This window comes from Hemitrygon akajei, unplaced genomic scaffold (genome assembly GCF_048418815.1).
Source record: "Hemitrygon akajei unplaced genomic scaffold, sHemAka1.3 Scf000096, whole genome shotgun sequence".
Taxonomy (NCBI): Eukaryota; Metazoa; Chordata; class Chondrichthyes; order Myliobatiformes; family Dasyatidae; genus Hemitrygon; species Hemitrygon akajei.
This window is the reverse complement of record NW_027331982.1, coordinates 601,520-624,900: the sequence shown is the minus strand read 5'-3', so window position 1 is coordinate 624,900 and position 23,381 is coordinate 601,520. Positions and strand designations below refer to the sequence as shown.

General features: G+C 50.1%; 3 protein-coding genes across 5 annotated transcripts in view; 2 read left to right on the top strand and 1 right to left on the bottom strand.

Annotated features, from left to right (window-relative positions):
* LOC140722997 (NACHT, LRR and PYD domains-containing protein 3-like) overlaps positions 1-23,381 on the bottom strand; it is a 299,766-nt gene that overhangs the window by 58,595 nt on the left and 217,790 nt on the right. The gene's annotated exons all lie outside the window — the stretch shown is intronic.
* Positions 1-23,381, top strand: part of LOC140722996 (NACHT, LRR and PYD domains-containing protein 3-like) — a 725,328-nt gene that overhangs the window by 521,433 nt on the left and 180,514 nt on the right. The window lies entirely within an intron of this gene.
* Positions 20,840-22,795, top strand: LOC140723000 (uncharacterized). Of its 2 annotated transcripts, XM_073037627.1 has the most exons (2): positions 20,840-22,327; positions 22,496-22,795. In XM_073037627.1, exons 1-2 carry the CDS (start codon positions 20,897-20,899, stop codon positions 22,790-22,792), a joined length of 1,728 nt encoding a protein of 575 aa, XP_072893728.1. In that variant the 5' UTR covers positions 20,840-20,896; the 3' UTR covers positions 22,793-22,795. The 2 variants fall into 2 exon arrangements, with proteins under 2 accessions (XP_072893728.1, XP_072893727.1); XM_073037626.1 differs by having other exon boundaries at positions 20,840-22,795.

Sequence of the window (23,381 nt, the reverse complement as noted above, 5' to 3'; positions counted from 1 at the left end):
GTATATACTATTAATTCAGTATCTGTGTATTGCTGGAGGACCATCAGTGATTGTCCTTGATTCCTTCACCCACCTGATTCCATCTGCTCATCCCTGCCATCTTGTTCAACCTCTGTTCAGTCTCCTAACCTACACCCCGCTCGCTTCAGTGATATACATCAACTATCTGGGTCAACTTCTGTCCAACCTGTATCCCACACCTCAATGTAATACATCAGCAATCTTTCCTCCAACCGTTGTCTTCATTGTGAAGTGTTCCTTTGCACCTTTGGCCTCAGTGAGTCATTTCCAGAGTCGGTTATTGTTAGCTGGAATACCGGTGGGTCATCAGGTACCAGTCCTGTTGTGCATTGGACTGGAGGTGCTGGTATTTGAACTGTGACTGGCTGACACACTGCGGCATTTTACTGGCAGCAAAGAGTACTGGGAGAGTTGATGCTTGGGCTAGAATCCTGTGATCGGTATTCCAGGCATATGGAACTGTGGATGATTTAGCTTTGACATTGGATTGTGCTTCTACAGATGGAGCTGGATAGTCGTCCTTCTGCAATAAAGCAGAAATTTCGAGCAGCTGGACATTGGTTGTGGGGAAATCCGGGATTGTCAGATGGGAGGGGGGGGGGGGACGATGTGTGAGACTCTCAGGGTTGTTAAATGACAGGTTCAGCTGTTTGACCCTGTGAGGTTGGGAACTGGATATCACAGTTTTTGATCTAGGTAAAAAGGACCCGGGGATCGAGCTGCTTGGGTTTATGAGGTGTTGAGAGAATATTCCTGGTCTGGAATCAGATTTTTTTTTTCTGGAGCTCCTTTGGAAGCAAAGATTGCTGCCGAGGAGAAGATGGATTACCAGTCCATCCTCACAGGGAGAGGCTATGAGTGAATGTGCTGATCCGTGTTTGCAACAGTAGAAATAGACTCGTGAGTTTTGGTGTTAAAACTGTGTTTGGAAATTACCCCCACCCCCCCTTCACTGTCATCTGCCTGTCACTCGGTGGAAATCAGGCAGAATTTCACGTTGCTGAAGATCTGAACTAAAAACTGTAAACGTTTGAAGTCATTCTGATGAAACGTTATTAACCTGAATTGTAAAGTTTGTTCCTCTCCCCCCAGTTGTTCCTTACCTGCTGAGAGTTTCTGGTAATTGCAGCTTCTTTTTATTACATTCACCCTGGACTGGTTTACATTTTCCGAAATGGACCTGATTTAACCTGGAAATGGAAATGACTCGTTCTGTGATAGGAGAAGAGTAAAGAAAGCACAACTTTTCCCTGTCAATTATCCTGGTACCAATTTGTCTGTTATTCCAGGAAATGTGTTCAGTACAGTTATTGCTAAGAAGATTTACAAGAATAATCTCAGGGATGATCAGCTTTATGTATGAGGAGCATTTGATGTTTCTGGACCTGTGCTCAATGGAGTTCAGAGGGACGGTGGGTGTGGTGGGGGGATGTATAGTTAAGTAAACCTACCGAATACTGAAAAGCCTGGATACAGTGGACATGTTTCCATTAGACGGAGTGTCTGTAATCTTACAGCACAATCTCAGAATAAAAATGCTTCCCTTTAAAACTGAGATAAGAAAAAGAATGTCCAAAAGATGTCTGATCTGTAGAATGTGTTGCTGCAGAGGTAGGTTGAGGCTGCCATTGAGTGTATTTATAACATAGATTAATATATTCATGATTGCTAAGTCAGTTCAGGGTTACAGAAGGAAGGCAGGAATATGGTGTTAAAATAAATCTCAGCCATGTTTCAGTGGAGGGGCAGACCAGATGGATCGAATCAAATAATTCTGTTCCTGTGTCTTATGTCTTAACATGACTGAATGATGGCTCCTTCTTATCCCAGATCATTTTGTGACGTGTGAAGGTCAATAGAAGGTTGTTCACTGAGATCATTATATCTGCCTGAAAAGTTTAAATATCAGTCAGTTTTCTTCTTAGTAACATTTAGTAGAAATGCTTGGTTCTCCTTTTTATTGCTAATGTGCTTCATTATCTTTCATGTTAAAGTCAGACCTGAGGTGAGAGGTTTATTGGAAGAAAAACCCCAACTGGAAGCAAACCATAGATGAAGATGCGGGAACAGCAACAAGTGAACCAGCTCGAGGATTAAGAGCATCAACTGGAGAGGACTCATCTGAATCGGAGATTCCAGGATTCAGTCAGCAGAAAGTTTGGTGAGTCTCATTTACTCAAACACTGGTCCTTTAGACATTTCATACCTGTACAAAGGAAAGTAGGAAATAGTTGGAGTGAGACTGAATGTGCCCAGAAGTAACAGTTATGACTCTGTCAGACCCAGTTCCAATCACTCCAGGTCTGGTAATATGCTCCAAGCAGCACAGCCGTTTAAAACCAGTCTCTCTCACTCACAGTGTTTACTCAGTTCAAGATCTTGCATCTCCTGAAGTAGCTTTTGGTCAGTTCTGAGTGGGGAGAGGGAAAGAGAGGGGAGTGTTTATACTGACTGTCTTTTAAAAAGAGTAATTGTTTGAACTTGCTGCAAACACTTTACCCATACCCTGTACTTTCTCAGCTAAGTTATTGACATAGATGACGAGTAGCAATAGGCATTACCCCAGGAAATGTCACTAAGCTCAGGACTCGAGCTCAAGAAACAGCCTCTCACCCTCTGCTTCCTACCACCCAGCCATTCCCAGACCCTGGGGCTCTGTAACAAACTCAATGTTAACAGGAAGATTAGTCAGTGATTAAGATGATGAGAGAATTGTGACCTCCTGAAAGGACACACGAGCTGAGCTGTCTGATTCATTGGACCAGATCCACCCTCGCTGACAACTTAATTTACCCCTTGCCCATCCACCCAGGTCATGTTACTTCTGATCACCCACAGTACCCCAACCACCCTCCATCCCACCAGTGGCCCCCACACCCTTCTGACCATTCACCCCACACCAACACACAGACAGGCCCCCTTCACCCACGTCCACCCTCCCAGCTTGGGGAATCAGAGCAAACTGATCCCGTGATCCTGACTTAGTGCAAAACTAAATCCAAGGATGCAAGACTGGAGAGCGCGGAGCCTCCAGCTCTCCGGCAAGGTCCCGACCCTTTCCCACTGCCACCGGCCATCTATTTACACAAACCCAAGATCAGCCCCTTCCTCAAATCATCTGAACAGGAAACACCCCGGCATTAGCTGCGGTTGATATCGTGCTGCGAGTTGCAGTAGATCCCCTCATTCGGTCAAACTCCCTGCTGTCGGAAATGGAGACCGGAACCATACGCAGTCAGACTCCCCGCTGTCGGAAATGGAGACCCGAACCGTACACGGTCAAACTCCCTGCTGTCGGAAATGGAGACCGGAACCATACGCAGTCAGACTCCCCACTGTCGGAAATGGAGACCCGAACCATACACGGTCAAACTCCCCGCTGTCAGAAATGGAGACCCGAACAGTACGTGGTCAAACTCCCCGCTGTCCGAAATGGAGACCGGAACCGTATGCGGTCAGACTCGCCACTGTCGGAAATGGAGACACGAACCGTACGCGGTTAAACTCCCCGCTGTCCAAAATGGAAATCCGAACCATACGCAGTAAAACTCCCCGCTGTCCAAATGGAAACCCGAACCATACGCCGTCAATCTCCCTGCTGTCGGAAATGGAGACCGGAACCGTACGCGGTCAAACTCCCCGCTGTCGGAAATGGAGACCCGAACAGTACGTGGTCAGACACGCCACTGTCAGCAATGGAGACCGGAACAGTACGCGGTCAAACTCCCCGCTGTCGGAAATGGAGACCGGAACCGTATGCGGTCAGACTCGCCACTGTCGGAAATGGAGACACGAACCGTACGCAGTAAAACTCACAACTGTCAGAAATGGAGACCCGAACCGTACGTGGTCAAACTCCCCACTGTCCGAAATGGAGACCTGAACCGTACGTGGTCAAACTCCCTGCTGTCGGAAATGGAGACCCGAACCGTACGTGGTCAAACTCCCCGCGGTCCGAAATGGAGACCGGAACCGTACGTGGTCAAAATCCCCACTGTCGGAAAAGGAGACCCGAACTGTACACATTAAAACTCCCTGCTGTCGGAAATGGAGACCCGAACCGTACGTGGTCAAACTCCCTGCTGTCGGAAATGGAGACCCGAACCGTACGTAGTCAAACTCCCCGCTGTCCGAAATGGAGAACTGAACCGTACGTGGTCAAACTCCCCGCTGTTGGAATGGAGACCGGAACCGTTCGTGGTCAGACTCCCCGCTGTCGGAAATGGAGACCCGAACCGTACGTGGTCAAACTCCCAGCGGTCCGAAATGGAGACCGGAACCTTACGTGGTCAAACTCCCCGCTGTCCGAAATGGAGACCTGAACCGTACGTGGTCAAACTCCCCACTGTCGGAAAAGGAGACCCGAACTGTACACATTAAAACTCCCTGCTGTCGGAAATGGAGACCCGAACCGTACGTGGTCAAACTCCCCGCTGTCCGAAATGGAGACCTGAACCGTACGTGGTCAAACTCCCCGCTGTCGTAAATGGAGACCCGAACCGTATGCGGTCAAACTCTCCGCTGTCCAAAATGGAGTCCGGAACTATACGCGGTTAAACTGCCCGCTGTCCGAAATGGAAATCCGAACCGTACGCGGTAAAACTCCCCGCTGTCCAAATGGAAACCCGAACCGTACGTGGTCAAACTCCCCGCTGTCTGAAATGGAGACCTGAACCATACTTGGTCAGACTCCCCGATGTCCGAAATGGAGACCGGAATCGTACGTGGTCAAACTCCCTGCTGTCCGAAATGTGGACCGGAACCGCATGTGGGCAAACTCCCCGCTGTCCGAAATGGAGACCCGAACCGTACGTGGTCAAACTCCCCGATGTCCGAAATGTGGACCGGAACCGTATGTGGTCAAACTCCCCACTGTCGGAAAAGGAGACCCGAACTGTACACATTAAAATTCCCTGCTGTCGGAAATGGAGACCCGAACCGTACGTGGTCAGACTCCCCGATGTCAGAAATGGAGACCCGAACTGTACGTGGTCAAACTCCCCGCTGTCAGAAATGGAGACCCGAACCGTACGTGGTCAAACTCCCCGATGTCAGAAATGGAGACCCGAACTGTACGTGGTCAAACTCCCCGATGTCCGAAATGGAGACCGGAACTGTACGTGGTCAAACTCCCCGGTGTCCGAAATGGAGACCGGAACTGTACGTGGTCAAACTCCCCGCTGTCGGAAAAGGAGACCCGAACTGTACACATTAAAATTCCCTGCTGTCGGAAATGGAGACCCGACCCGTACGTGGTCAGACTCCCCGATGTCAGAAATGGAGACCCGAACTGTACGTGGTCAAACTCCCCGCTGTCAGAAATGGAGACCCGAACCGTAGGTGGTCAAACTCCCCGATGTCAGAAATGGAGACCCGAACCGTACGTGGTCAGACTCCCCGATGTCAGAAATGGAGACCCGAACTGTACGTGGTCAAACTCCCCGCTGTCAGAAATGGAGACCCGAACTGTACGTGGTCAAACTCCCCGATGTCAGAAATGGAGACCCGAACCGTACGTGGTCAGACTCCCCGATGTCAGAAATGGAGACCCGAACTGTACGTGGTCAGACTCCCCGCTGTCGGAAATGGAGACCCGAACCGTACGTGGTCAAACTCCCAGCGGTCCGAAATGGAGACCGGAACCTTACGTGGTCAAACTCCCCGCTGTCCGAAATGGAGACCTGAACCGTACGTGGTCAAACTCCCCACTGTCGGAAAAGGAGACCCGAACTGTACACATTAAAACTCCCTGCTGTCGGAAATGGAGACCCGAACCGTACGTGGTCAAACTCCCCGCTGTCCGAAATGGAGACCTGAACCGTACGTGGTCAAACTCCCCGCTGTCGTAAATGGAGACCCGAACCGTATGCGGTCAAACTCTCCGCTGTCCAAAATGGAGTCCGGAACTATACGCGGTTAAACTCCCCGCTGTCCGAAATGGAAATCCGAACCGTACGCGGTAAAACTCCCCGCTGTCCAAATGGAAACCCGAACCGTACGTGGTCAAACTCCCCGCTGTCTGAAATGGAGACCTGAACCATACTTGGTCAGACTCCCCGTGTCCGAAATGGAGACCGGAATCGTACGTGGTCAAACTCCCTGCTGTCCGAAATGTGGACCGGAACCGCATGTGGGCAAACTCCCCGCTGTCCGAAATGGAGACCCGAACCGTACGTGGTCAAACTCCCCGATGTCCGAAATGTGGACCGGAACCGTATGTGGTCAAACTCCCCACTGTCGGAAAAGGAGACCCGAACTGTACACATTAAAATTCCCTGCTGTCGGAAATGGAGACCCGAACCGTACGTGGTCAGACTCCCCGATGTCAGAAATGGAGACCCGAACTGTACGTGGTCAAACTCCCCGCTGTCAGAAATGGAGACCCGAACCGTACGTGGTCAAACTCCCCGATGTCAGAAATGGAGACCCGAACTGTACGTGGTCAAACTCCCCGATGTCCGAAATGGAGACCGGAACTGTACGTGGTCAAACTCCCCGGTGTCCGAAATGGAGACCGGAACTGTACGTGGTCAAACTCCCCGCTGTCGGAAAAGGAGACCCGAACTGTACACATTAAAATTCCCTGCTGTCGGAAATGGAGACCCGAACCGTACGTGGTCAGACTCCCCGATGTCAGAAATGGAGACCCGAACTGTACGTGGTCAAACTCCCCGCTGTCAGAAATGGAGACCCGAACCGTACGTGGTCAAACTCCCCGATGTCAGAAATGGAGACCCGAACCGTACGTGGTCAGACTCCCCGATGTCAGAAATGGAGACCCGAACTGTACGTGGTCAAACTCCCCGCTGTCAGAAATGGAGACCCGAACTGTACGTGGTCAAACTCCCCGATGTCAGAAATGGAGACCCGAACCGTACGTGGTCAGACTCCCCGATGTCAGAAATGGAGACCCGAACTGTACGTGGTCAAACTCCCCGCTGTCAGAAATGGAGACCCGAACTGTACGTGGTCAAACTCCCCGATGTCCGAAATGGAGACCCGAACCGTACGTGGTCAAACTCCCCGCTGTCGGAAATGGAGACCTGAACAGTACGTGGTCAAACTCCCCACTGTCGGAAAAGGAGACCCGAACTGTACACATTAAAATTCCCTGCTGTCGGAAATGGAGACCCGAACCGTACGTGGTCAAACTCCCCGCTGTCCGAAATGGAGACCGGAACCGTACGTGGTCAAACTCCCCACTGTCGGAAAAGGAGACCCGAACTGTACACATTAAAATTCCCTGCTGTCGGAAATGGAGACCCGAACCGTACGTGGTCAAACTCCCCGCTGTCCGAAATGGAGACCTGAACCGTACGTGGTCAAACTCCCCGATGTCCGAAATGGAGACCCGAACCGTACGTGGTCAAACTCCCCGCTGTCCGAAATGGAGACGCGAACTGTACGTGGTCAAACTCCCCGATGTCAGAAATGGAGACCTGAACCGTACGTGGTCAAACTCCCCGATGTCGTAAATGGAGACCCGAACCGTACGTGGTCAAACTCCCCGCTGTCCGAAATGGAGACCCGAACTGTACGTGGTCAAACTCCCCGATGTCCGAAATGGAGACCCGAACCGTACGTGGTCAAACTCCCCGCTGTCCGAAATGGAGACCTGAACCGTTCGTGGTCAGACTCCCCGCTGTCGGAAATGGAGACCCGAACTGTACGTGGTCAAACTCCCCACTGTCGGAAATGGAGACCCGAACCGTACGTGGTCAAACTCCCCGATGTCCAAAATGGAGACCTGAACCGTACGCAGTCAAACTCCCCGCTGTCCGAAATGGAGACCTGAACCGTTCGTGGTCAGACTCCCCGCTGTCGGAAATGGAGACCCGAACCGTACGTGGTCAAACTCCCCGTGGTCCGAAATGGAGACCTGAACCGTTCGTGGTCAGACTCCCCGCTGTCAGAAATGGAGACCTGAACCGTACGTGGTCAAACTCCCCACTGTCGGAAATGGAGACTCGAACCGTACGTGGTCAGACTCCCCGCTGTCGGAAATGGAGACCCGAACCGTACGTGGTCAAACTCCCCGTGGTCCGAAATGAAGACCGGAACCGTACGTGGTCAAACTCCCCGCTGTCGGAAATGGAGACCGGAACCGTACATGGTCAAACTCCCCACTGTCGGAAAAGGAGACCCGAACTGTACACATTAAAATTCCCTGCTGTCGGAAATGGAGACCCGAACCGTACGTGGTCAAACTCCCCGCTGTCCGAAATGGAGACCTGAACCGTACATGGTCAAACTCCCTGCTGTCGTAAATGGAGACCCAAACCGTACGCGGTCAAACTCTCCGCTGTCCAAAATGGAGACCGGAACTATACGCGGTTAAACTCCCCGCTGTCCGAAATGGAGACCCGAACCGTACACGGTCAAACTCCCCGCTGTCAGAAATGGAGACCTGAACCGTACGTGGTCAAACTCCCCGCTGTCCGAAATGGAGACCGGAACCGTACGTGGTCAAACTCCCCGCTGTCAGAAATGGAGACCTGAACCGTACGTGGTCAAACTCCCCACTGTCGGAAAAGGAAACCCGAACTGTACACATTAAAACCCCCTGCTGTCGGAAACGGAGACCCGAACCGTACGTGGTCAAACACCCCTCTGTCGGAAATGGAGACCGGAACCGTACGCGGTCAAACTCCCCGCTGTCCGAAATGGAAATCTGAACCGTACGCGGTAAAACTCCCCGCTGTCGAAATGGAAACCCAAACCGTACGCGGTCAAACTCCCCGCTGTCGGAAATGGAGACCCGAACCGTACGTGGTCAAACTCCCAGCGGTCCGAAATGGAGACCGGAACCTTACGTGGTCAAACTCCCCGCTGTCCGAAATGGAGACCTGAACCGTACGTGGTCAAACTCCCCACTGTCGGAAAAGGAGACCCGAACTGTACACATTAAAACTCCCTGCTGTCGGAAATGGAGACCCGAACCGTACGTGGTCAAACTCCCCGCTGTCCGAAATGGAGACCTGAACCGTACGTGGTCAAACTCCCCGCTGTCGTAAATGGAGACCCGAACCGTATGCGGTCAAACTCTCCGCTGTCCAAAATGGAGTCCGGAACTATACGCGGTTAAACTGCCCGCTGTCCGAAATGGAAATCCGAACCGTACGCGGTAAAACTCCCCGCTGTCCAAATGGAAACCCGAACCGTACGTGGTCAAACTCCCCGCTGTCTGAAATGGAGACCTGAACCATACTTGGTCAGACTCCCCGATGTCCGAAATGGAGACCGGAATCGTACGTGGTCAAACTCCCTGCTGTCCGAAATGTGGACCGGAACCGCATGTGGGCAAACTCCCCGCTGTCCGAAATGGAGACCCGAACCGTACGTGGTCAAACTCCCCGATGTCCGAAATGTGGACCGGAACCGTATGTGGTCAAACTCCCCACTGTCGGAAAAGGAGACCCGAACTGTACACATTAAAATTCCCTGCTGTCGGAAATGGAGACCCGAACCGTACGTGGTCAGACTCCCCGATGTCAGAAATGGAGACCCGAACTGTACGTGGTCAAACTCCCCGCTGTCAGAAATGGAGACCCGAACCGTACGTGGTCAAACTCCCCGATGTCAGAAATGGAGACCCGAACTGTACGTGGTCAAACTCCCCGATGTCCGAAATGGAGACCGGAACTGTACGTGGTCAAACTCCCCGGTGTCCGAAATGGAGACCGGAACTGTACGTGGTCAAACTCCCCGCTGTCGGAAAAGGAGACCCGAACTGTACACATTAAAATTCCCTGCTGTCGGAAATGGAGACCCGACCCGTACGTGGTCAGACTCCCCGATGTCAGAAATGGAGACCCGAACTGTACGTGGTCAAACTCCCCGCTGTCAGAAATGGAGACCCGAACCGTACGTGGTCAAACTCCCCGATGTCAGAAATGGAGACCCGAACCGTACGTGGTCAGACTCCCCGATGTCAGAAATGGAGACCCGAACTGTACGTGGTCAAACTCCCCGCTGTCAGAAATGGAGACCCGAACTGTACGTGGTCAAACTCCCCGATGTCAGAAATGGAGACCCGAACCGTACGTGGTCAGACTCCCCGATGTCAGAAATGGAGACCCGAACTGTACGTGGTCAGACTCCCCGCTGTCGGAAATGGAGACCCGAACTGTACGTGGTCAAACTCCCAGCGGTCCGAAATGGAGACCGGAACCTTACGTGGTCAAACTCCCCGCTGTCCGAAATGGAGACCTGAACCGTACGTGGTCAAACTCCCCACTGTCGGAAAAGGAGACCCGAACTGTACACATTAAAACTCCCTGCTGTCGGAAATGGAGACCCGAACCGTACGTGGTCAAACTCCCCGTTGTCCGAAATGGAGACCTGAACCGTACGTGGTCAAACTCCCCGCTGTCGTAAATGGAGACCCGAACCGTATGCGGTCAAACTCTCCGCTGTCCAAAATGGAGTCCGGAACTATACGCGGTTAAACTCCCCGCTGTCCGAAATGGAAATCCGAACCGTACGCGGTAAAACTCCCCGCTGTCCAAATGGAAACCCGAACCGTACGTGGTCAAACTCCCCGCTGTCTGAAATGGAGACCTGAACCATACTTGGTCAGACTCCCCGTGTCCGAAATGGAGACCGGAATCGTACGTGGTCAAACTCCCTGCTGTCCGAAATGTGGACCGGAACCGCATGTGGGCAAACTCCCCGCTGTCCGAAATGGAGACCCGAACCGTACGTGGTCAAACTCCCCGATGTCCGAAATGTGGACCGGAACCGTATGTGGTCAAACTCCCCACTGTCGGAAAAGGAGACCCGAACTGTACACATTAAAATTCCCTGCTGTCGGAAATGGAGACCCGAACCGTACGTGGTCAGACTCCCCGATGTCAGAAATGGAGACCCGAACTGTACGTGGTCAAACTCCCCGCTGTCAGAAATGGAGACCCGAACCGTACGTGGTCAAACTCCCCGATGTCAGAAATGGAGACCCGAACTGTACGTGGTCAAACTCCCCGATGTCCGAAATGGAGACCGGAACTGTACGTGGTCAAACTCCCCGGTGTCCGAAATGGAGACCGGAACTGTACGTGGTCAAACTCCCCGCTGTCGGAAAAGGAGACCCGAACTGTACACATTAAAATTCCCTGCTGTCGGAAATGGAGACCCGAACCGTACGTGGTCAGACTCCCCGATGTCAGAAATGGAGACCCGAACTGTACGTGGTCAAACTCCCCGCTGTCAGAAATGGAGACCCGAACCGTACGTGGTCAAACTCCCCGATGTCAGAAATGGAGACCCGAACCGTACGTGGTCAGACTCCCCGATGTCAGAAATGGAGACCCGAACTGTACGTGGTCAAACTCCCCGCTGTCAGAAATGGAGACCCGAACTGTACGTGGTCAAACTCCCCGATGTCAGAAATGGAGACCCGAACCGTACGTGGTCAGACTCCCCGATGTCAGAAATGGAGACCCGAACTGTACGTGGTCAAACTCCCCGCTGTCAGAAATGGAGACCCGAACTGTACGTGGTCAAACTCCCCGATGTCCGAAATGGAGACCCGAACCGTACGTGGTCAAACTCCCCGCTGTCGGAAATGGAGACCTGAACAGTACGTGGTCAAACTCCCCACTGTCGGAAAAGGAGACCCGAACTGTACACATTAAAATTCCCTGCTGTCGGAAATGGAGACCCGAACCGTACGTGGTCAAACTCCCCGCTGTCCGAAATGGAGACCGGAACCGTACGTGGTCAAACTCCCCACTGTCGGAAAAGGAGACCCGAACTGTACACATTAAAATTCCCTGCTGTCGGAAATGGAGACCCGAACCGTACGTGGTCAAACTCCCCGCTGTCCGAAATGGAGACCTGAACCGTACGTGGTCAAACTCCCCGATGTCCGAAATGGAGACCCGAACCGTACGTGGTCAAACTCCCCGCTGTCCGAAATGGAGACGCGAACTGTACGTGGTCAAACTCCCCGATGTCAGAAATGGAGACCTGAACCGTACGTGGTCAAACTCCCCGATGTCGTAAATGGAGACCCGAACCGTACGTGGTCAAACTCCCCGCTGTCCGAAATGGAGACCCGAACTGTACGTGGTCAAACTCCCCGATGTCCGAAATGGAGACCCGAACCGTACGTGGTCAAACTCCCCGCTGTCCGAAATGGAGACCTGAACCGTTCGTGGTCAGACTCCCCGCTGTCGGAAATGGAGACCCGAACTGTACGTGGTCAAACTCCCCACTGTCGGAAATGGAGACCCGAACCGTACGTGGTCAAACTCCCCGATGTCCAAAATGGAGACCTGAACCGTACGCAGTCAAACTCCCCGCTGTCCGAAATGGAGACCTGAACCGTTCGTGGTCAGACTCCCCGCTGTCGGAAATGGAGACCCGAACCGTACGTGGTCAAACTCCCCGTGGTCCGAAATGGAGACCTGAACCGTTCGTGGTCAGACTCCCCGCTGTCAGAAATGGAGACCTGAACCGTACGTGGTCAAACTCCCCACTGTCGGAAATGGAGACTCGAACCGTACGTGGTCAGACTCCCCGCTGTCGGAAATGGAGACCCGAACCGTACGTGGTCAAACTCCCCGTGGTCCGAAATGAAGACCGGAACCGTACGTGGTCAAACTCCCCGCTGTCGGAAATGGAGACCGGAACCGTACATGGTCAAACTCCCCACTGTCGGAAAAGGAGACCCGAACTGTACACATTAAAATTCCCTGCTGTCGGAAATGGAGACCCGAACCGTACGTGGTCAAACTCCCCGCTGTCCGAAATGGAGACCTGAACCGTACATGGTCAAACTCCCTGCTGTCGTAAATGGAGACCCAAACCGTACGCGGTCAAACTCTCCGCTGTCCAAAATGGAGACCGGAACTATACGCGGTTAAACTCCCCGCTGTCCGAAATGGAGACCCGAACCGTACACGGTCAAACTCCCCGCTGTCAGAAATGGAGACCTGAACCGTACGTGGTCAAACTCCCCGCTGTCCGAAATGGAGACCGGAACCGTACGTGGTCAAACTCCCCGCTGTCAGAAATGGAGACCTGAACCGTACGTGGTCAAACTCCCCACTGTCGGAAAAGGAAACCCGAACTGTACACATTAAAACCCCCTGCTGTCGGAAACGGAGACCCGAACCGTACGTGGTCAAACACCCCTCTGTCGGAAATGGAGACCGGAACCGTACGCGGTCAAACTCCCCGCTGTCCGAAATGGAAATCTGAACCGTACGCGGTAAAACTCCCCGCTGTCGAAATGGAAACCCAAACCGTACGCGGTCAAACTCCCAGCTGTCAGAAATGGAGACCTGAACCGTACGTGGTCAAACTCCCCACTGTCGGAAATGGAGACCCGAACCGTACGTGGTCAAACTCCCCGTGGTCCGAAATGAAGACCGGAACCGTACGTGGTCAAACTCCCCGCTGTCGGAAATGGAGACCGGAACCGTACATGGTCAAACTCCCCACTGTCGGAAAAGGAGACCCGAACTGTACACATTAAAATTCCCTGCTGTCGGAAATGGAGACCCGAACCGTACGTGGTCAAACTCCCCGCTGTCCGAAATGGAGACCTGAACCGTACATGGTCAAACTCCCTGCTGTCGTAAATGGAGACCCAAACCGTACGCGGTCAAACTCTCCGCTGTCCAAAATGGAGACCGGAACTATACGCGGTTAAACTCCCCGCTGTCCGAAATGGAGACCCGAACCGTACACGGTCAAACTCCCCGCTGTCAGAAATGGAGACCTGAACCGTACGTGGTCAAACTCCCCGCTGTCCGAAATGGAGACCGGAACCGTACGTGGTCAAACTCCCCGCTGTCAGAAATGGAGACCTGAACCGTACGTGGTCAAACTCCCCACTGTCGGAAAAGGAAACCCGAACTGTACACATTAAAACCCCCTGCTGTCGGAAACGGAGACCCGAACCGTACGTGGTCAAACACCCCTCTGTCGGAAATGGAGACCGGAACCGTACGCGGTCAAACTCCCCGCTGTCCGAAATGGAAATCTGAACCGTACGCGGTAAAACTCCCCGCTGTCGAAATGGAAACCCAAACCGTACGCGGTCAAACTCCCAGCTGTCGGAAATGGAGACCGGAACCGTATGCGGTCAAACTCCCCGCTGTTGGAAATGGAGACTGGAACCGTACGCGGTCAAACTCCCCGCTGTCGGAAATGGAGACCGGAACTGTACGCGGTCAAACTCCTCAATGTCCAAAATGGAGACCAGAACCGTACACGGTCAAACTCCCTGCTGTCCGAAATGGAGACCGGAACCGTACGTGGTCAAACTCCTCGGTGTCGGAAATTGAGACCGGAACTGCACGTTGTCAAACTCGCCGCTGTCGGAAATGGGGACCGGAACCGTATGTGGGCAAACTCCCCGCTGTCCGAAATGGAGACCGGAACCGTACGTGGTCAAACTCCCCGCTGTCGGAAATGGAGACCCGAACCGTACGTGGTCAGACTCCCCGCTGTCCGAAATGGAGACCCGAACCGAACACGGTCAAACTCCCGGCTTGGAAATGTAATCGCATGGTGGATTTGTTTGGTGACTTGCGAACATACGTGATTAACGACCCTGCAACTAGGGACTGAATAAATATTTAGTCTAACAATTCTAATCAGACACACCATCTACTCGCCTTTCTCTCTCACCCCAAGCTACTTACCACATCTCCCTCACCACTCCCTCCTCCCAGTCCCTCTTCATCATCCAGCCCTTACTTCTTTCTCCCTCTTGCCCTCACCGTCTCGCCTCTCCCTCATCCCTTCATCATCGCCCCTCACAATAATCCTTGGTTCTTCGCCTTTCTCCCTGTCACCCTTCTCTACCCCTCTGTTACACCCCTATTCGACCAGTCTCCCACTCTCTATCACCCTTTCCTCGCTATCTAGTCTCACCACTGTCTCTACTCCTCTATTAACAAATTGTACTCCTCTCTCGTCTCTCTTCATTTCTTCACTCTCTCATGCCTCTTTTAATTTCTCTCACACTCTCTCCCCTCTATCCATCTTTTTCTCTTACTCTTCCATTCTCTCTCCCATCCCACAATCCCTGTCCCTACCCCATCACCTGTCATCCCTATCCCAATCTCAGTCACCCTGTCTTCCCCTCTCCATCTCCTCCTCTCTCATGTACCCTCTCACCTCACTCAAACTCGTCTCTCTCACTCACTCATCTCTGCCTCTTTGTAACCTTCTCCATTTCTAACCCTCTCCCTCGCTATCTCTCTCCCAATGTCCCACACTCTCCCCCTCACTCTCCCAAGCAATCTCCCTGCTGACACCCGTATCCCACACTCTCTTACCCTCTCTCTCACCCTCTAAATGCACCGCTCGTCCTAAGCGTTCCCCCTCTTCGCTCTCTCTCACTCTCTCTCAACACACCCCTGTTCCCCTCTCCCTCCCTCCCTCTCTCCCTCCCTCTCTCTCCCTCCCTATCGTCACACCCTGCGCTCTCCACCTCATCCCATACTGTACATACATCAACAATACTGAAATGCCAAGTGCCGTTTGTAACTGGGATATTTCTGGGTTTCAGATCCTCATTAATGGTCTTCTTTATATGAGCATCAGCAGGATCCTGGGGTCCGAGTCCATAAGGCACTCAGAAAAGTTACGCAGGTTGACTCTGTAGTTAAGAAGACATACAACGCATTAGCTTTCATCAGTCATGGGATTCAGTTTAAGAGCCGAGAGGTAATGTTGCAGCTATGTAGGACCCTGGTCAGACCCCACTTGGAGTACTGTTTTCAATTCTGGTCGCCTCACTAAAAGAAGGATGTGGAAACCATAGAAATGGTGCAGAGGAGATTTACAAGGATGTTGCCTGGATTGGAGAGCAGGCCTTATGAGAATAGGTTAAGTTTTCTCCTTGGAGCGACCGAGGAGGAGAGGTGACCTGATAGAGGGATACAAGATAATGAGAGGCATTGATCGTGTGGATAGTTAGAGGCTTTTTCGCAGGGCTGAAATGGCTAGCACGAGAGGGCATAGTTTTAAGGAGCTTTTAAGTGGGTACAGAGGAGATGTCGGGGTAGTTTTTTTTTACGCAAATGGTGTGCGTGGAATGGGCTGTCGATGGCGCTGATGGAGGTGGAAACGATAGGGTCTTTTTAAGATACTGCTGGATGGCTAGGTCCGTAGACCCAAAGAACACTACAACACAGAAACAGGCCTTTTGGCCTTTCTTGGCTGTGCCGGATCATTTTTCTGCCTAGTCCCACTGACCTGCAACTGGACCTTATCCCTCCATACCTCTCACATCCATGTACCTGTCCCAAGTTTTTCTTAAATGTTAAAAGTGAACCTGCATTCACCACTTCATCTGGCAGCTCATTCCACACTCCCAGCCGTCTCTGTGTGAAGAAGCACCACCCCTCCCGCCATGTTCCCTTTAAACTTCTCTGTTTTTTTTTCTCCCCTAGCCTCAGTGGAAAAAGCCTGCTAGCATTCACTCTATCTATACCCACCATAATTTTATACTACTCTATCAAATCACCCCTCATTCTCCTACGCTCCAGGGAGACTATCGATGCAATGCTCCTCAGACAGGATGAAGAGGTCAATACTCCCCAATGCCATTAGGCTTTACAATTCAACCGCCAGGACTTAAGAACTTTTTAAAAGCTATTATTAATGCTTTTTTGAGATAGTGATTTAGATGCATATCATATTTTTTACTGAGTTAAGTATTGTATGTAATTAGTTTTGCTACAACAAGTGTATGGGACATTGGAAAAAAAAAAGTTGTATTTCCCCATGGGGATGAATAAAGTATCTATCTATCTATCTATCTATCTATCTATCTATCTATCTATCTATCTATCTATCTATCTATCTATCTATCTATCTATCTATCTATCTATCTATCTATCTATCTATCTATCTATCGTCCTAACCTATTCAACCTTTCTCTGTAACTCAGTTTCTCAAGTCCCGGCAACATCCATGTAAAAGTTCTCTGCACTCTTTCAACCTTATCACTATCCTTCCTGTAATTAGGTGACCAAACCTGCACACAATACTCCAAATTCGGTCTCACCAATGTAATATACAACCTCACCATTACATTCCAACTCTTATACTCAATACTTTGATTCATAACGGCCAATGTACCAGAAGCTCTCTTTACAACCCTATCTACTTGTGACGCAACTTTTAGGGAATTATGAATCTATACTTCCAGATCTCTCTGTTCTACTGCACTCCTCAGTGTCCTACCATTTACCTTGTATGTTCTACCTTGGTTTGACCTTCCAAAGTGTAATACCTCACACTTGTCCGCATTAAACTCCATCTGCCGTTTTTGCAGCCCATTCCTGAAACCCTCTGCAATCTTTGAAAACCTTCCTCACTGTCAACTACACCTCCAATCTTTGTATCATCAGCAAATTTACGGATCCAATTTGCCACATTATCATCCAGATCATTGATATGGATGGAAAAGAACAATGGACCCAGCATTGATCCCTGTGGCACACCACTAGTCACAGGCCTCAATTCAGCGTATCAATCCTCCACTACCACTCTCTGGCTTCTTCCATTGCGCCAATGTCTAATCCAATATACTATCTCTCCATGTATACCTAGCAAATGAATCTTCCTAACTAACCTCCCATGTGGGACCTTGTCAACAGCCTTACTGAAGTCCATGTATACAACATCCACCGCCTTCCCTTCATCCACTTTCCTGGTAACTCCCTCAAAAAACGCTAATAGATTGGTTAAACATGACCTATCATGCACAAAGCCATGCTGACTTTTCCTAATAAGTCCCTGTCTATCCAAATACTTGTAGACCCTATCTCTTAGTACTCCTTCCAATAATGTACCTACTACTGATGTCAAACTTACCGGCCTATAATTTCCCGGCTTAATTTTTGACCCACTTTTAAACAATGGAACTACAAGAGCACCTCCAGCACCTGACCCGTGGATATCCACATTGTAAATATTTCTGCCAGGGCCCCTACAAATTCAACACCAGTCTCCTTCAAAATCCGAGTGAATACCCTGTCAGGTCCAGGAGATTTATCTACTCTGATTTGCATCAAGAAAGCAAGCACCTCCTGCTCTTCAATCTGTATGTTCCATGACCTCCCGACTTGTTTGCCTTGCTTCCAGAGACTCCATTCCAGTTTCCTGAATAAATACAGATGCACAAAAAAAAACATTTAATATCTCTCCCATTTCTTTTGGTTCCATACATAGCCGACGACTCTGATCTTCAGAAGACCAATTTTATCCCTTATTATCCCTTTGCTCTTAACATACCTGTAGAAGCTCTTAGGATTATCCTTCACCCTGACTGCCAAAGCAACCTCATGTCTTCTTTTAACCCTCCTGATTTCTTTCTTAAGTATTTTCTTACTCTTTTTATACTCCTCAAGCATCTTATTTCCTCCCTGTTGCATGTACATGTTATACATATATCTCTTCTCCTTTATCAGAGTTCCAATATCCCTCGAGAACCAAGGTTCCTTATAGTTGTTCGTTTTGCCTTTAACCCTAACAGGAACAAAAAAAAATCTGCACTCTCAAAATTTCTCCTTTGAAGGCCTCCCAATTACCAATCACATCCGTGCCAGAGAATAACTTGTTCCAATCTACGCGTTGTAGATCCTTTCTCATTTCTTCAAATTTGGCTCTTTTTCCAGTTTATAACTTCATCCCGAGGACCAGATCTATCTTTATCCATGATCAAGTTGAAACTAATGACGTTATGAACAATGGAAACAAAGTGTTCCCCTACACACACTTCCGTCACCTGCCCTAACTCACTTCCTAATAGGAGATCTAATATTACATCCTCCCTAGTGGGTATATCTATATATTGATTTAGAAAACTTTGCTGAACACATTTCACAAACTCTAACCCATCTAGACCTTTAACAGTATGGAAGTCCCAATCAATGTGTGGGACTCCCACACATTTTAGACATCCTCTTTTAGACATCCTGATTTACTTCTTATGTGTTCTCTTGCATTTCTTATGCTCCATAAGAAACTGCCTGCCTATCCCTGTTATGCAACTCCATTCATTTTGTGCTTCACCAGCGTCTCAATATCTCTTGAAATCCATGTTTCCCCTATAGTTTCTATCTTTACCTTTTATTCTGACAAGCGCATACCCGCTTTGTACTTTCAAGATTTTACTTTGAAGGTCTCCCATTTACCAAGCACACCTTTGCCATAAAGCAGCCTGTCCCAGTCCACAGTTGCCAGGTCCTAGTGTCATTATTCCAGGTGTTGATCCATGTCCTGAACACATCCACCTTTCCTACGCTGCTCCTTGTACTGTAATATTCAGGGCTCAGCATATTCACTGCACCATGCTCAACGTTTTTATTCCTGACTTTGTCTGAGGACTGAACAATAACTGTCTGCACAACCTGTCCACTCTCCTTTCTGTTATTCAGACTCCCATTACCCCTGCAACTTTAGTTTACCCCCACCTACCCCACCTCCCAGCATGCAGCTCTATCACCCCTTTGGCTTTCCTCTCCCAGATCAATAAAAAGGACGTTCAGACCATGTACAGGCAGAGAGGAATAAATGGGGCACTTATGAACTACATGAAATTCAAGTGAACTCTTATGAAAGAAATAAAAGAAGGCATGAGGTTGCCCCAGCAGACAAGGTGAAGGAGAATCCTAATGGATTCTGCAGATATGTTAAGAGCAAAAAGATTGCAAGGGAAAAATTAATCCTCTCGAAGATCAGAATGGTAATCCATATGAGGAGACAAAATAGATGTGGGAGAGTTTTTCCTCATCCGTATTTACACAGGAGATGGGCACAGAGTCTATAGAAGTGAGGTAAAGCTTCATGGACCCTGTACAGATTACAGTGGTGGAGGCGTTTGCTGTCTTAAGGCAAATTAGTGTGGATCAATCCCCAGGGCCTGACAAGTTGTTCCCTGTGACTCTGCGGATGACAAGTGCAGAAATTGTAGCGGCCCAAGCACAGATATTTAAATCATCCTCAGTGACAGGTGAGGGACTGGAGGATTGGAGGGCAGCCAATGTTGTTCTGCCGTTGAAGGAAGACTCTAAAAATAATCTATCAATTTGTACATTGGTGTGTCTGACATTAGTACTGGGAAAGTTATAGGAAAGTATATGCAGGAACTGGATAAAAGTATTTGGATAGATGTGGACTGATTAAAAATAGACAGCATGGCTTTGTGCATGGTAGGTCATGTCTAGCCAATCTTATAGAGTCTCTCGAGGAAGTTATCAGGGAAGTGGATGAAGGCAAGGCAGTAGATGTTGTCTACATGGACGTTAGGAAGGCACTTTGCAAAGTCTCATATGGGAGGTTGATCCAGAAGGTTCGGTCACTCAGCATTCAAGACGAGATAGTAAATTGGATGAGACACTGTCTTTGGGAGAAGCCAGAGTGTGATGTCAGATCACAGCTTGGCCACTAAAGTGATCTCATCTGAAATGTTGTACTACACCCATTGATGGATTTTGTAAATCTTTTTACAGGTTAAAAACGAGAAGGAATTTGTCTTCAGGAATCTCAAACACGGCACGCCAATTTTGCTGTCTCTATCTAGATATTTATAAAGTGGAGTCGTCCGTCCTTCCTGCTCAGACTGTGGGGAGGGATCCACTAGGTCATCTGGCCAACTGTCAAGCCGGTCATTTTCCACAGGAGAAAGGCCGTTCACCTGCTCAGACATTGGGAATGGATTCACTCGGTCACCTCAATTGAAGTTACATCAGCAAATTCACGCTGGGCAAGAACGTTCACCTGTTCTTTGTGAGAGAGGAGATTCAGTCGGTCATCCACCCTGTGGACACAACAGTCAGTTTCCATTGGGCAGAGGCAGGTCATCTGCTGAATTTGTGGGGAGGGATTTACTCGGTCATCTCACATAATGGCTCTCCAGAGAGTTCACTCTGGAGAGCAGCCGTTCACCTGCTCGGACTGTGGGAAGGGATTCACTAAATTAACTCCCCTACTGAGACATCAGTCAACTCACGCTGGCGAGCGGCCATTCACCTGCTTAGACTGTGGGAAAGGATTCACTCGGTCATCCAGCCTACTGAGTCATCAGCGAGTTCACACTGGGGAGAAGCCGTTCATCTGCTCAGTCTGTGGGAAGGGATTCACTCACTTATCCACCCTACTGAGTCATCAGCGAGTTCACACTGGGGAGAAGCCATTCACCTGCTCGGACTGCGGGAAAAGATTCACTCAGTCATCCAACCTACAGAGTCATCAGCGAGTTCACACTGGGGAGAAGCCGTTCACCTGCTCAGAATGTGGAAAGGGATTCAGACAGATATCTCACCTACTGAGTCATCAGCTAGTTCACACTGGGGAGAAGCCGTTCACCTGCTCAGAATGTGGGAAGGGATTCACTCACTCATCCCATCTTCAGGGACACCGGCGAGTTCACACTGGGGAGAGGCCATTCACCTGCTCGGACTGTGGGAAGGGATTCACACAGTCATCTAGCCTTCAAAGTCATCTGCGAATTCACACTGGGGAAAGGCCGTTCACCTGCTCAGAATGTGGGAAGGGATTCACTCACTCATCCCATCTACAGAGACACCAGCGAGTTCACACTGGAGAGAGGCCATTCACCTGCTCGGACTGTGGGAAGGGATTCACACAGTCATCTAGCCTTCAGAGTCATCTGCGAGTTCACACTGGAGAGAGGCCGTTCGCCTGCTCAGAATGTGGGAAGCGATTCACTCGTTCATCCTACCTACTGAGTCATCAGCGAGTTCACACTGAGGAGAGGCCATTCACCTGTTCCGAATGTGGGAAGGGATTCACTCAGTCATCCCACCTACAGAGTCATCAACGAGTTCACACTGGGGATAAGCCGTTCACCTGCTCAGAATGTGAGAAGAGATTCACTCATTCATCCGACCTACTGAGTCATCAGCGAGTTCACACTGGGGAGAGGCCATTCACCTGCTCGGACTGCGGGAGGAGATTCGCTCAGTCATCCAACCTACAGAGTCATCAGCGAGTTCACACTGGGGAGAAGCCGTTCACCTGCTCAGAATGTGGGAAGAGATTCACTCGTTCATCCGACCTACTGAGTCATCAGCGAGTTCACACTGGGGAGAGGCCGTTCACCTGCTCAGAATGTGGGAAGAGATTCACTCGTTCATCCTACCTACTGAGTCATCAGCGAGTTCACACTGGGGATAAGCCGTTCACCTGCTCAGTCTGTGGGAAGAGATTCACTCAGTCATCCCACCTACAGAGTCATCAGCGAGTTCACACTGGGGATAAGCCGTTCACCTGTTCCGTCTGTGGGAAGAGATTCACTCTGTCATCCAACTTACTGGTACATTATCGAGCTCACACTGGTGAGAAGCCGTTCACCTGCTCAGAATGTGGGCAGAGATTCACTCTGTCATGCAACCTACAGACTCACCAGCGAGTTCACACTGGGGAAAGGCCGTTCACCTGCTCAGTCTGTGGGAAGGGATTCACTCGGTTATCCCACCTACAGAGTCATCAGCGAGTTCACACTGGGGAGAAGCCGTTCATCTGCTCGGTTTGTGGGAAGGGATTTACTCACTCATCCACCCGACTGAGTCATCAGCGAGTTCATACTGGGGAGAAGCCGTTCATCTGCTCCGTCTGTGGAAAGAGATTCACTAAGTCATCCAACTTACTGGTTCATCATCGAGCTCACACTGATGAGAAGCCATTCAACTGCTCAGAATGTGGGAAGGGGTTCACTCAGTCATCCAGCCTTCAGAGTCATCTGCGAGTTCACACTGGAGAGAAGCCGTTCAGCTGCTAAGAATGTGGGAAAGGATTCATTCAGTCATCCCTACTACTGGCACAACAGCCAGTTCACACTAGGGAGTGGTCGTTGTTATGAATCCTTAGGTTTCGTTTGCTGTGGACTGTTTTTTTATAAGAGAGAGAGAGAGAGAGTCTGACTTGCAACTTGTTTAAGTCGTTCGCAGCTTGTTTAGTATTAACCGAGGACACAGGCACTCAGAGTCAGGCAGAAACGAAGGAGGGGAAATGGAACAGTCGACAGAAAGGAACTAGTAGCCAAGGGTCACTATTTGTGACTTTCCTATGCCCACAAGGGTGGGTTAATTATCGATTCGGCATAAAGTACATCGAATGTGTGGTGGTCATCTCGTTTGATCCATGAGAGTGGATCTGATTTGGGGTATCCTGTGAAGACCACTGATGCGTTACCCCTTGTCTGGGTGTGGTGTGGTAATACACTTGAAGACAATACGCCTTGTGACAAGTCACTTTCGGTAATCATTTGTATGTGGATTTGGAACGACGGATAAAATCTACAGCGACTGTTCTCTCGTTTTACCACCGTGGAACCTATGGAATTCGACATAATTGCCTTCTCTCGACAT

Bases quoted from the DNA above. Each gene is read 5' to 3' on its own strand.
- LOC140723000 (XM_073037626.1), top strand. From the start codon at position 20,897: ATGGCTCTCCAGAGAGTTCACTCTGGAGAGCAGCCGTTCACCTGCTCG.